The 15167-nt window shown below is 41.9% G+C and overlaps 2 protein-coding genes across 2 annotated transcripts in view; one reads left to right on the top strand and one right to left on the bottom strand.

The window, feature by feature from the left end:
• cog5 (component of oligomeric golgi complex 5) overlaps positions 1-15167 on the top strand; it is a 78832-nt gene that overhangs the window by 33855 nt on the left and 29810 nt on the right. Inside the window, exon 7 of the mRNA XM_026148263.1 lies at positions 14208-14338. Coding sequence (XP_026004048.1) covers positions 14208-14338 — 131 coding nt within the window. The remainder of the gene's footprint in view (positions 1-14207; positions 14339-15167) is intronic.
• Positions 504-12227, bottom strand: LOC113009755 (probable G-protein coupled receptor 22). Its single transcript, XM_026148264.1, has 5 exons — positions 10105-12227; positions 8053-8781; positions 5261-5405; positions 4789-4935; positions 504-1764 (listed from the first exon to the last, which is right to left on the bottom strand). The coding sequence occupies exons 3-5, from the start codon at positions 5381-5383 to the stop codon at positions 712-714; spliced, it is 1323 nt and encodes a 440-aa protein (XP_026004049.1). The 5' UTR covers positions 5384-5405; positions 8053-8781; positions 10105-12227; the 3' UTR covers positions 504-711.

Raw genomic sequence — 15167 nt, 5'->3', positions numbered from 1 at the left:
ATGACAGCCAGCTCTATCTGTCCATGAAGCCAGATAACACACACCAATGAGTTAAACTGCAGGAATGTCTTAAAGACATAAAGACCTGGATGGCCGCTAACTTTCTGCTTCTTACTTCAGATCAAACTGAGGTTATTGTACTCGGCCCTGAAAAGCTTAGAAATATGGTATCTAACCAGATTCTTACTCTGGATGGCATTACCTTGGCCTCCAGTAACACTGTGAGGAACCTTGGAGTCATTTTTGACCAGGACATGTCCTTCAACGCACCTATTAAACAAATATGTAAGACTGCGTTCTTCCATTTGTGCAACATCTCTAAAGTTAGAAATATCCTGTCTCAGAGTGACGCTGAAAAACTAGTTCATGCATTTATTACTTCCAGGCTGGACGACTGTAATTCATTATTATCAGGAAGTCCTAAAAACTCCCTGAAAAGCCTTCAGCTGATCCAAAATGCTGCAGCAAGAGTCAGACTAGAAAGAGAGAGCAGATTTCTCCTGTATTGGCTTCCCTTCATTGACTTCCTGTTAAATCCAGAATTGAATTCTTTGTTGATAATATGGAATATTTTTGGCAATATAGTGTAAGCATTCCATTGTTTAATCAGCACACCATTTTAGCTTTAGTTTTTCTCCCCTGTTCCATCTCCATCTCCCTTTTAGCAATATATTGTATATATTTGACATATTTACATTTGAGCTAGCCCCATTACTCTGCGTCCTGTGAACATAGACATTTTTGTCTGGCATCTGTGTCCTCAAAGGTGACCTTCTTGTTTCTCCTGGGGTCGATCCATGAGTTATGTATGACCACATTGTTTGGTGTAGGGTCAGCTTCAACAACAGACACCACCCTCTTCTTCATCTTGCTCTTCAAAACCTTTTGGAACTTCTGCCGGGTGAAGGCGTAGAGGAGTGGGTGAAAGATGGTGGTTCCATAGGCCATTACCAAGAAACCCAGGCGGAGGCGATCAGCCAGATCACTGGGTCCAGTACTGAGGATGATCGTGTTGAGTACAGTTATTGGAGTCCAACAAAATAAGAACGTGGAAATGATGAGAAGAGACATTCTGAAGACTCGTTTCTGCCTCTCCCTTCTCTCTCGATGACGTTTTACGGCTCGTCTTAGTGCAATAATCACAGACACTGATGCTCGCATGCCCAAAGGTGCATTTCCACCTGCCCTGACACCTGTACTGCTCTGTGAAACCTCAGTTGACTCTGCTTGTGTTGCAGTGCTAAGAGAGATGGTGTTTTTGCTCTTTTGCTTCTTTTTAGGCAAGTTGTTCTGAAACCGTGTTCCAATGCGAATGTTAAGAGCCTGAAGAATCTTGTAGTAAGTCACCAGCATTACAACAGCTGTGAAAAAGAATATAGGAATCTGTGCTAGCAAGTGATAGTACAGACCCACCTCTGTGTAGTACTCATTTGTATGAGGTACAGTCACCACTGTAGTCTGGTTCAAAAGATATGAACTGGATCTGATAAAGAAGCCCACTTCCATGAATGGAACGAGGAAACTGAAAAAGGATAAAGCCCAGATGGATCCCAGCAGAACCACAGCTCGGCCCATTGTAAGCACACGGTTCGCTGGACGTACTGAGATGTCATAACGGTCCACGGTGATGGCTAGGACATTAGCGGCGGTTGCTACACTCGTGAAGGAGACGCAGGCTTCATGGAAGCAGCACATCATGGCTGTGTCCACCTCCAGTGGAATCAGAATCACCATAGTTGTCAGTGGGATGCAGCACACGCATATCTGGAAGTAGAGACGGAGACAGATCATGTCCCAAATGCAACATGTTTGATTTTATTTCATGTATTGGTTAAAGGCAGGCTTATTGAATTTATTCTTTAATTTTTTCCTCCAAGTCCAGTTTTTATCCCTCGGCTGTAAAAGGCTGATGAGTTATTGTTGAGCGGGCAACCAACTTTCTGAATCCGATAGCTTGAGAAAGAAGCCACGTAGGATTGTAAAATTCATACCATAGGCACAACTGTTAAACATCTCAGATGAGCTCAAATTTCAGTGACCTCGACCTTAAGGTCGAGGTCAGAGGTTTGGTTTCCTGTAAATCTTGCAATAAGATAAGAAGGAAATCATATCTATCTACTGTGAGGCTGAGGGGTAACACTGGCAGCTACCAGTATTTTTAATATGCATTTCTGTTAACTGTTTAAGTTTTTTCCCCACAGTGTTGTTTGGTATTAATTGCCTGTATTAACCTTGGTATACCTCTGCTGCTGTTGATAAACAGGAGTGGGCAGGAAGAAAAGAAACATACAGTTAAATATGACAATCAGAACTGTGCACAGCCAAACTGGGGACAGAGTTTTTGATAAAGACCCTGCAATATTCGTATCGATATTGAACCGTTTGATACAGTGCTTTCGGTTCGGTACGCATATGTATCGAACAATACAAAATTTGTAATTTATTTTATCAACTTTCCTTCTGACGATGCTGTCTGTGTTGAGCGCTCAGTGAATCTGCATTCGACTACTCCGCCTAGGCTGCACTGTCGAGCGCAGATCCACTGAGCGCTCAACACAGACAGCATCGTCAGAAGGAAGAGCGCAGTGCAAGCTAGCGAGACAGAAGTTAAGCTCTCCTTGCAACATGGCAAATTGAACCTCCCCCACCCTCATTCAGATCTGGCGTTTGGAATTATTTTGGTTTTCATGTGACGCATGACTCTGAAGGTAAGCGCGTCATGGACTAAAGTAAAACGGTATGTTGGATGTGCCACGCAATGCTCAATTACATGGGTGGGAACTAGTGTGTTAGCGCAGTTAGCTTGTTAACGTGTTGGCCGTCTAGCCCCATGCACGGGGCGATCAGGGGTAGCTCGTTAACGGAGATTTGCCGTGTTGTGGCGTTAAGGTCATTTCAACGAGATTAACCTGAAAGCACTAGTGGGAACACAACGAATATGACTGCACATTTACGCCGACGACATCCTAGTGCAAAGACAAAAACAACAAGCATGCATGCTACAAACTTTAGCCGAGTCATTTAGACAGCCGTTAGCACATGATTCTCCTTATGCTGCTGAGAATATAGCCCAGAAGAAGCGGATAGTATAGCTTTTATTTTGGAAAGAGCCATTTCTCTGTAATAAACTCTCTTTTCCAAAGATGAGTGATTCCTCAATCAGATACAGGGCTTGCAATATCGCTAGCCTGACGTCCTGGGGCTAGCGATTTTTCCAGTCGGGCTACCAAAATCTCTCTGCCCTGCCCGTCGGGCTATTGTAGGAAGGAAAAATATACGTCAATGCTTTTGCATTCTTTCAGAAATGTAGCTGGGTAATTATGTCATTGGCATCGGTGAGCCACTGTCAATATGTGACATATTGAAGTCGCGTTTGAATTTGCGCTTGTTTTTTTGCTTTCACTTTGCAATCGTGCAAACTATGTATAGAGAGCGACAGCACTGATCTGTGAGTGATGATAATTTGTGCACCAATTCCTCTGACATCGTCTTATTAATCGTTAGCTTACTATGCAAACATGACAAGTGAAATCTCCTGCAGCTTAAACATGTGAGAGGTTGATCGCGCAGAGAATCGCTGAGCTTATGTGAGTCCGTGTGTAAAAGCAGCAGGATTTATATTTCAGTTCTGCTGAGCCAAATAAGACAGGTCAGGGTGAAGAAGTGACAGCCAAAGAAAAGCTTACCACAAAACGGAGAAGTTATGACAAATCAGACTATAAGGCAAAAAGAAAGTGCAGCTTTATGGTTTCATGGACAAAATAATTTCTGTGGCTGCGATATGACGAGCTAAATAACCAGGGCTGCACATAAGTGGTCCGCAGGTGCGCATTCGCTGTCAAAATAAAAAAACACGCACAAGGGTTAGGGTTAAATTTAAAAACTGTACTTTTGAGTTAAAATATATATTTATAATTTTAATAAATGACAAATTAAAAAGGCATGAACATTTTTTTTGTATCGAAAAAATATCGAACCGTGACACCAAAGTATCGAACCGAACCGTGAATTTTGTGTATCGTTGCACCCCTACTGTTTACATATGGTTTCATCTACCTGCTCAACAAAAGGTTCAGTGTCAACTTTAATTGGACAAAATGTACTGCTGCTTTCAGTCTCTGAACCTATTCACATGCTTGTAATGGAGATGCAGATATGTGCTACAAGTTTGTGTTTTTGCATGACATTTAAAAATATGGGTTTAGCGAGGTTAGTACATAGGATTTTTAAAAATACAGTATTATTAATGGGCTGACTATGATTCATCACATCCACTCCACCTGCAGGGTCTTCCCCTGTAGAGCAGTTAAACAACACTACACTCTTAGAAAACAAACATTAGTGACATAATCGTTCTCAATGATGTGAGAACCTCAGAATCGTTCAGTGGTAACCCATAGTGCTATGAAATGCCTCTTAGCAGCTGACTCTGATAGTGTTGTTAGTGGAAACGATGACTGCAGTGGAGGAAATGGCGTTGGCCTTCTTCAGAGGTCATTGGGCGCTGGAGCAGGTAACGGCAGTGTGTGCATAAATAAGAATGAGGCTAAAATGCACATTTTTGTGTTCCTCACTGTCATGTTCGCACTCAGCTTTTCATTATCTGCTGTGCTGATATTGCTTTGGTATGAGGCTGTTTATGCCTTTCTGACACATGATGGTTTGAATTGGAGCTCGTTGTTGGATTACTTGAGTTACTGATAAACCAGTTGCCTGACACAGTGAGCACGTAGTGTGATCAATGCAAGCAGAGCTGTGAAGCTGTTTTTGGCGCACATCCCTACTCACCAACACATCAACCACATGCAGGTTCATGGTGATGATGTTGGACACGGAGCTGATGAGGTTCTGCTTCATACAGTAGAGGATCAGCACAGTGAGGTTGGAGCTCAGACCCAGAATGATCTCCAACAGCAAGAAGCCTGTCAGAGAAGCCTGTCGACAGAAAGACATTGGAGGATATGAGGACGCTTCACTGAACATTTTGTAGAAGTTAAATTACGTATTTTTTATTTGACTGTAAGCAAATATCCTACAGCTGTGTAATATTACTAATAATAGTAATAATAATAAAATGAAATTGCTGATAAAAGAAACCGATGTGAGAAGACATCAGATGTTTAAAAACAATAATATAATTTTATTACTTAAAAGCACCTATATTAGAAACATTTTATTAAAGAAGTTAAAGGAGGTCACAGAGTCTCTGATCTCCTTTTGAAGTTCAATCTAAGATGCGTCTATAAGGGTGCAGCAATACCTGGAAGCTGATGGGATATATTTCCTCAGAAGAGTTCATGTCAAGATCAGATGGGTCAGCGGTGTCAAGCACAGTCGTGTTGCTCATGGTGGCTGCAGACATCAACACTGAGGACGTGTGCATTATCTTGATAGGAGGAAGAGGCCTGAAGAGTAGTTTGCACAAACACAGACTGTTCAGAAGTGTGAAAGCTTAGTTATATGAAAGATTTGTTCAAGTGTCATCAAACCGGCAAACCCTGCAAAGGACACTGCGCTTGGTTTTAGTGAAGAATGGATCGTCTACAAGCACAAAGCTTTCCCCTTGCGTGACATTGCTACTCTTTGATCATTTAATTGTGCTTGTTGAAAATCTAATTTAAGTAATGTATACTTCACAGTGGAAACCAAGTTAAAGAAATCAGTGTTAAGCGGTCATAATTAAAGACACTATTATATCTTCAGAACTGCTTGCATGTCTTTTTCATGATGATTATTCGTTGTCTTGAAAACGTCAGAAATGGATGGGGTAAGTGTGTGATAAGATTTCAGACTGAAAGGATCATTCACCAGCAAAATGCAGGAATTCATTTAGTAGAAATTTGAAAAGGGTTCGGTAAAAACCAAAGACGGTCTTTGGATAGCTGCAGTCAAACAGGAAAGAAAACCCTGAACATCAAATACATGTGCCAATGGTTAAGGTTAGGTTAGTTTGTATTAGAACATTTCTAAGACTCCAGAAGGCTTAAAATGATTTTACCAAAGTGGAACTGGACACATGTTTGTATAAAGAGCAGTGCTTTAACCAAGAAAAGCATGTCGTTATTGGCCAGGTGTGTGAAGAGAACAGCCAGTGACCTTTTACTCGAGTGTTTTTAACATTTTTTTTGCAGTTACTGTAGTTATTTTCCATGTTTACAGCCACGCCAAGTGAAAGTAAGCTTTCCATTAGTGTAGCTGTTTAATATATAAAATATCTATAAAAACATTTATGTATATATTTGTTTTGCCTTGAACACACATTTTCATTGGTTCCACGTACACCCAGGTTCTTTAGCTTTAGGACTTGTAGTGTTCTCGTTGGGAACAAGTCAACTGTAATCGTCTAAGACCAGAGGTGGGACCAAGTCATTGTTTTGCAAGTCTCAAGTAAGTCTCAAGTCTTTATCCTCAAGTCTCAAGTCAAGTCTCAAGTAATGTCAGGCAAGTCAGAGTCGAGTCTCAAGTCACTGGTGTAAAAGTCCGAGTAAAGTCACAAGTCTGAAACTTTGAATTTCAAGTCCTTTCGAGTCTTAAAAAAAAAATGAAAAAATAATGTTGCAGTTATGCTAAATGTAAATATTAGACCATGTAATTTTTAAATCTGTGTTTTTCTCAACACATGACAAAATAGTGAACTTAGAAAATATACACAAATTGTGAAATTGCACCTCTTTAAAATGCAGCTCAATTAAACTTAGCTCCAAGAATAATTTTCACCGACAGTTCTGAGATAAGCTGCATGTTATTCTTGGATGCGCTTGTAGGACCGGCTTTAAAATCGCATGACAAAAATATCATACACATTAAAAAAACTGCATCACCAACAGAGCCTGGAAAACATTTGCTAGTTAGATGAAGTCAGCTATCTCATCGTAGCATATTTATATGCATATTTATAATCATACGGTTCTTGGAGTGAGTGCATACACTCATGAAGTTTAGTAACTTCAGGTCACTGCAACAAGCCCAGGTACAGTTTACCGACGGATGGGTGCAGGACCTTGAAATGCACCGTGTAGAAAGTAAAGACCATCGTATGTATCATAAGTTTACCAGTCTCACAAATCGTCGTCATAAATACACATTCGTTAACCGTTTATTAATATAACCTTTGAGCTCAACGGTAATTAATTAGCAGTGGAAATAATTTCTGGTTCATCACAGAAATGTAGCAGTGACAATAATATTGTATGCTGTAATCGCACTGGGCAATTAGTGATACAAAACAACAGTTTTATCCTGTGAATAAAAGTATATGTTTTTGTCAATGTACCATAATAACAGAAGCGAAACGCAATATTGTGTCAGGACAATTCACTATTTATGCACAATAAATAAAGGAGCATAGCGCGACAATTTCTGTTCAGCGCCAGACTTGCTTGTAACCTATATCACCAGTTATGTTAAGAAAAATGACGTATTAACTACAACAGCAGACTGACCTGTGTGGAAATGCTTGGAGCAGACTAACCTGTGAGCTGGAGAGTTCTGGGACGTTATAATTGGTCTTTGAATGGCTGCAATCCAGTCGCCTCTTTATTACTTCGGAAACATGGCTCGAACAATTTCTCTTCAACGACGTAATCCGATAACAACCGATCTCTTTACCCGTCGGCTTCCCGTGGCTGTCATGCGACCGGCTATTGCAGTTAATAATACAACAGCTTCTTGACATTTTTGTGTTTCTTTTTTATCGCTGTATAACTGATTTTAATTGAAAGCCTGCGTGCGCTAGTACCGCTTGCCACGAGTTCCCAGAATCCTTTGCGGTTCTACCCGTGAATGACGTTACATTTTCAATCTCTATATAATATGCGTGTTAAATTTTATATTTGGGGTAAAATATCAAGTCTTTTCAAGTAAACCGGTTCAAGTCCAATTCAAGTCCCAAGTCATTGGTGTAAAAGTCCAAGTCAAGTCACAAGTCTTACAACATTTTTTCAAGTCAAGTCTAAAGTCATAAAATTAATGACTCGAGTCTGACTCGAGTCCAAGTCATGTGACTCGAGTCCACACCTCTGTCTAAGACTGACACGAGAGGTTTAAACTCACCACTTCCTCCTAGCAGTGTCCTCTCCAGCTTAGCAGTATTAGAAGCATGTTGGACCACTCCACTGTCTCCGGACTTGGTAAAGTTCATTTGTTTGATCCATCTCTTTTGCAGCTTTTGATGTTCAGGGATACTGGTTCCAGTTATCCAGTGGTAAAAGTCTGTGCAGTGCACACCCACCCCTCTTCGGGGTGCATGTGATTTGCACCAGTGAACTAACATCAATGGCGTCTTTCATGTAAAGCTCTGTCCTGTCATTGTCCGTTGTGCTTAAACTGTTGCCTCCAGTGTCATCTCTGCCTGAAAATGATGCCAGCACCAAAACAATCCTCCTCTCTGCTCTGCTTCCAGCTTTTCAGGACATATTCAGCTTTTGACCTTTGGAGATTATGAAAGTCCCGTTAGGGGCTAACGCACCTGTGAGACTTTGTCAGGTTCTCGTGTTCTGCACAACACTGAAAGGAGAAGGTTGAAAATGGGGGGAAGGAAGGTTGTTTGATTGTTGCTCTGAACTTTAGAGGCCTGTGGTCCAAGGGCAGGGAGTGTTGCACCAAGGTCAGCACCGAGATAGTCACACATGCACAGAGAGTCCTTATATACCAGTCGGACTAACGGAGTCCATCCACTGATTTATCATTCATAGACTGGAAGAACTGATTGAAGCAGAGAATTTTGCCATGTCCCTCTGTCATCAGGATTTGTGCTCCTCCTCAGTCAAATTCCATATGACCCTAGGGCAGGAAAAGGTGAAATATTTTTTATTAGGAAATGTTTTCCTCCTGGTCTGGATGTCACATCACATCTCTATCATTTAACTCAACTGGTTGATCATCCTCTAACACATGGCCTGGTCCCTCTGCCGTCTTCTTCATGTGCACAGTCTGCATTTAATCAGTTTTTGATGCCTTGCCTTTTGTCTTTGATGGTTCTCATCATGTGGTGTTCACAAAATGAGTGCTGAATACTGCGAGCTGGTTCTCTGCAGTACAACCAAGGCGACTGTTGTTGAGGTTTGGCACTGTATACATAAAACTGAATTTAATTCATGTGTATGAAACGACACTGATGGGTCAAAAACAGAGCACACATCGGTTTGTCACCACATGACTATATCTGAACTTAAACTGTCTGGTCTTAATCGGATCAGATAATTCCTGATGGAGATCCAAATTTCCCTACAGTTGAGTGGTCAAAGGAGCTTCTTCAGTTCCTTAGAACTGAAGAAGCTCCTTAGACTACGATGACCTGGATGACTGAGAACCTTCACAGACCTACAGTTGAGTAATTGAACTTTGAATGAATTAAATTGTACTCACAAAAAATCTAATCTAAAACCAGAAATGATGGCATCATGCCACACCTGGTCCAATATTCCTCATGTAAATGTAGGATTCATACATTTCTGAAAACATTACTGGAGCCAACAGTGCATGCGCCATTTTGATTATTCTAAAAGATTAAAAATACCTAAATGTATAAATCTGGTGTCTTCACTGATTAAAAACAGGGTAAATTTCAGGTACATCAGTATTTTTGCACATTGAACAAATAATAAGTGTTAGCTGCAGCACATCTGTGTGCTGTGAGCTCAGACTTTTCGTCAACACGTTTGTCCCCAAGCAGAGTTCAACACCTTCATTTGCTGTAGTGTAATCTTAAAAATGCCCCTTTGAGAACACAAAATTACTCTTTTATTTAAGCTCATATTATCTGTGACATGATAAGGTTTGTCCTACTGACCTCAGCCTAAAGACGCATGTAAATGAGTTTGGTGTTGTATCAGCATTTTGTTGTGTCCATCTCCTCAGGGGGCAGCAAAGTCGCTGCATTTATCTTATAAGAAGTGTTTGTTGCTGCTTGCCAGCCGCTCATTTGGTCTAATTATTCTCTGCTCAGAATAATCACTGCTGGAAAATCGTGACTCACAGCTCAGCAACATGTCAGCACGCTGTGTGTGTTTATCTACAAATGAATTCCTTTTACGGTGCAGCACATTCACATGCTGTCAGAGCAGCACTATATGATGATGATGATGATGATGTGCATTAGTTTACCTGCTGAGATCATCTCTCAGTGATCCTTCATCCTCAGGTGAGGTAGTGCAGTGGCCTCAGGTGATGTGAGGTTCAGCTCAGAAGTCCGTCGTGCAGCGATCACACTGTTGAATCCTTTCTGGGTGGAAATCTGTCTGCATGCAACTCCAGAGAGAGAGCGAGGGACTCGTAAGACCACAGCCCTGCCTCCCCCTCTCTCTGCGCTCTGCTTCGCTTCTTCTGTCAGCCTGTCTCCGTTTCCACCTCTAGTAGCCCATCCCACTCATCCACTGCTCCCGCCCCCTCCATCACCCCCCACCATCAAACCATCTTTTCCTGCTCTTCTTTTTCTTTTTGCTCTTTTGCGCTTAACTAATTGGGTTTACAAAGCAGACGTTCTCCTAATGTTTTTCCCGCTCTCATGCTTTGTTTCTTCCTGTACTGTATATGTGTTTTGAGCTGCTTGTAATAAGTTTCCAGCATGCAGGAGTCATTGTTTGTTTCCCTTTTCTTCTGCACCATCTCCCCATAAGTTTGTTTGCCCTCATTAAAGCAGTGGCCATGACGATACCAACGACAGCATCTTTCCTGTCAGGACTTTGGCCACTCCTCCGGTGTTTGTGTTTGCAAAGCACCTGCCCGATGCTGCATGCTTAATTGTCCCGATCTGGCTACCATTCAAGTAGCTGCGGTGTTGCCCTTATTGCTCGCCGTGCGTATCTGCGGCGTAGCTCGCGAGTGCACTAATTAGAGCTACTTGTCATTGGCATGGCAACAACAGCACCACCAGACAAAGCCAACCCCGACACGTTGGATCAGAATTCAGATCAGGACCGTGTCTGTTTTGTGTAGGGTGAACATGATTTTTCACTACATCTGGCTGCTGCTCTTCATCTGTTTATTCAAGAAATGTAACAGGGATGATGGTCTCTGCAGTCCACCTGTTCTCAGCCACATCAGGTGTTTAGCAGGAGAGAGATGGCCGACCCCGGGGTTATGAAGAGGAACTGAATACAGGCTTTTTCTCTGATGACAATTTACATGAAATGTGAGAGAAAACAATGGAAGGAGACCGAACACAAACATTTCTGCTCAGTTTAAACTCTTATGCTGCTCTAAGCACGGCAGAGCTCATAAATGTAGTGACACGTCGTCTCCACTATTTCAAACAGACGTGCACATTGAAAGCAAAAGTGTGTTTTCAGGAATACACAACCAACTTTGTGTGACAAATGCCATATTAACAGACACTGACGTTAGGCTTCAGAGGGAGAGTCTCATTTTTATTGCCAAGAGTCCAAGCTTCACACATTTGGTTTACAAATAATGCCGGTGCACAAATACTTCACACACAAATCCAACAGTCATCCCTGAACAACTTCAGAGCTCGCTCCATCTTTGAAACTGCAGAGGAAGCAGGTAAGCACTAAATAACATCCAAACATCCTAGTTTTGTGTGAAAACAAGAATATTTTGATGAGTATAGAGGTATATCTTTGAACTGTCTCCCCATCTCGCTCATCCTCATGAACACCCCCAGTTGCTTTTTTATTATTATTATTATTATTGTTAAGAACAGCTTTTTATCTTGTGTGTTTATATGAGAACACCCACCAGCCAAATATACGGTTCTTTAAGTGCAAACCTATTCAGATTAATTTCACGGGTAATGAATTTCTTTGGTTTTATTATGTATTTATTTGAAATGCTTAGGATGTATGAGGGAGAGCTAATACCCAAAGATTAGAGATCATTGACATTGTGCCTTTAAGCAAATGGACAAACAGAAGGACTAGTTGTGATAGCCTTGAGCTCAGCAGCTGCACAGTCTCTGTGCTTCTTTACGTGCTGTGTTTACAAAGATGTTTCAGGCATTCTTCTTCTTGAAAGCTAAAAATAAAACTTCCTGCAGAGCTGTCTGCTTTGTGTTACAACACATCTCCCCTTTTATCAACAAAGTATTTGTCAGAGAATCTTTCTAAGTTCAGCTTGAAGAAAGTCATTTTGTCTCCTGTTTTTGTTTGGTATGTTTGACGTTTCACAGTAACAAATGGATCCATTTCTCAGTTTTATTTCTATTTCAATGCTTCCCTTTGTCTTTTAGTGCAGATGTGAGCTGACCTGATAAAGGTTTCTTTTATTCGATCTTGTTTGTTTGCTTATCAGGAGGACCATGAGTATGGGCTCATAAAAACTTTGCTAATTAGCTGAAGCATCTGCATAGAAACGGATTATTTCAGCTTGAAATTTAAAGGTTCTCTTAGTGAGCATATCAAGACTCTCTCTCCACACCGTTACATATGTAACGGTGTGGAGAGAGAGTCTCTCACTAAGAGAACCGAGGTTACACTGTAACCGTACGTTCTCAGTCAGAAGGTCATCGTGGTCTAAGGAGCTTGGAAAGAAAAGGGTCTGGACTTCTTTAAGGTTCCTGAAGACGTTTCATCATCACCTTCTCAGATGGGAGGTGAAGCATCTCATGAAATTAAAGCCCCTTTGAAACTGAGAAGTTTGAGGTGTGTTTCAAAGCTGCTGTGATTACCGAGCGTCCAGTATATGACACTTGGTCATAACAGCGTGATGTTTGACATTCACCCAGTGCCATTTCTGGTGTGTATGAGAAACACTGTAAAGCGAGAGGCATATTTCAGTGGTCTCTCCTGACACACTTGCACATCTAACCAAATAGTCTCTGTGGCTGACGCGTGGGTCCAGAGCAAAATCAAACTATATTTAATGTCATTTAAGGATTTGGCAGCTTTGACAGGGAGGTATTAATGAATTTTTTGGGAATGATAACGAGTCAGAGGAGCTCTGTGTGGCCAAACAGAAGCCAGGTACTGCTGCAATGTGGTCTGGGAAACGCTACGTTTCCATGAAGCGCGTAATACTGCTCTCATTGTTCTGCCTCTGGGTGACCGTGTTCTTATGTTCCCTTTGAACTGCAGCAGCTCCAGCTCTGCAGCCCTGTTGTCTCCTCTATGGTTCCTCTAGGTCTTATTCCATTCAGTATCACTGGTCTACTCCATGCATCACTTGGTCCTGTGTGTAAACAATGCAAATAGTTGTGTGCTTTAAAAAAATCCCACAGATCCCAGGCCATTTGTGCGTTACTGAAGATCCACATGACTCTTGTTTTCTGCAAAGGTCATCTAAGCAAGTGTAACACTGTCCCATTAGAGTGGCTACTGTAGTGGTTGACACATCCACCTAACAAGCCAAAGATCCCAGGTTCTTTTCTGGGTGGAGATGGGAATCATAATGGGATTGCATCAGGGACGACATCTGGTGTAAAACCACTCAAATATGCGGAAGTAACCGCAGTGAAGGCTCATTGGGTGTAGTTGGGCCTGCCATGCGTGGTGTGATAGAGTAGCTCTTACTGTTATCTCTTTGTTCTCTATTTCATACGCTGAATGAATTCACCACGTGTGTACAAAAGTCAAATTTTTCCTTTTGGGTCTAGCACATCATGGCCTGCATTATCTGTGCATATTTAGACACAAGTCAGAAAAGACCCAGTTTCATTGTTAAACACAAACCTAGAAGGAGGCAAAGAGACATGGAGCTCATCTGTTTCATCACGGAAACCATCGCACTGGGTCTGAGGCTTCAAACAGATCGGTTTGACTCGAAGGTGGCTCCTGTCCAACTCCCTCGTCCTCTGTGCCTCATCCTGCCACCTGCCTGTAAACACTGTCTCTCTCTCTCTCTCTCTCTCTCTCTAGACAAATAGCATCTCTGAAATGGGTTGTTATCAGTCCCGGTCACTCTTTCCGCCTCTCTTCTCATATTCAACAGCTGATGTCCTTTTATTTTTCTGTCCTCTCGATCTATCAAAACATAGCCGTGTACTGGAAACATCCATCTGTCACAGGGGGGAGGAGCCTATCCCAGCAAGTCCAACATTGCATTCAAAAAAATAAATAGAGACCGTTTCTAAATGGAAAGATTGTTTGTATGCTTGTGTGCTCCGTATGGGACTGTGCGGGATCAACAGTCAGATACTTTGTGTCTGTTTTAAATTGCAGATTCTGACTCATGTTGATGGTAAAGTTCAGGCTTTGCTCTTTAATAACTTTTGACAGATCCACGTTCAATATTCTCCTGTGTGCTTTCTCCAGACTATCTGTCGCAGGGTGTGGATCTGAGTGGCATCGAGGTGATCGAGAACGACTTGCTGTTGATCAGCAGAGCCAGGCTCGAGGTGGAGAACCAGGCCAAGCGGTTGCTGGAGCAAGGAATGGAAATCCAGGTAGAAAATTTCCGTTCTTTTGTTTTCTACCTGTACTGCGCTGTCTGAGACCTGGTGTGCTGCCTGAGATTTAAGTCTCCTAAGGGAGAATGTCAGTGACTTATCAGGCTGAGAGATCAGTCGGTCTTCACCTGGCAACCACTAATTGGTTGTGGCTATTCTGAAACCAGTTGGCAAATGGTTTCTGGAGGTCGCTGGCAGTCACAGTGAGAGCTGTACCGTGTTTCCATGTGACGGCTTTTAGATGCTGCTGTTGTGAGTAGCGTGCATGTTAGAGTGTGACATACTTCTCACCAAGCAGCAGTGAAAATGTTAAACACAAAATAGCATCGTACGTTTGTGATCCTTTAAAAACAGCAGTTATGGGAGAGGTTATACATTTTTTTTGCAATATTTGATAATGAAACATCTACGAAAGAAGAGTTCATTTATGGTGATGAAGAAATAACAACATTAGAGCTATTTCATGTTTAGGTGTGTGAACCCAAAGAAATGCTGAGGAGTGTCTGCAGCTGCTGACAGAGTGGAGATTAGTAGGAGACTGTGACTGTAAGGTTCCTGTGAACGTCTATGTCTGCATCGAGACAATAAGCCGTTCCTCCAGAAATAGAAAAACACACACACACACACACACACACACACACACACACACACCTCTGTCCCCCTGGTGTATTTCACCCACAGGAGAAGTATTTTTATCCTGACCACTGCTGTGTGTGTGTGTGTGTACACATATGAAAAACGCACACATCACACATACTGTATGTACTGTATGGACACACAGTGACAGCTTCTTACGCAGTTGCTTGTTGTGAATGTTATGTAAGCT

This window comes from Astatotilapia calliptera, chromosome 17 (genome assembly GCF_900246225.1).
Source record: "Astatotilapia calliptera chromosome 17, fAstCal1.2, whole genome shotgun sequence".
NCBI classification, from domain to species: Eukaryota; Metazoa; Chordata; class Actinopteri; order Cichliformes; family Cichlidae; genus Astatotilapia; species Astatotilapia calliptera.
The sequence above is the reverse complement of the archived record's forward strand: the minus strand, read 5'-3'. Positions and strand labels throughout refer to the sequence as shown.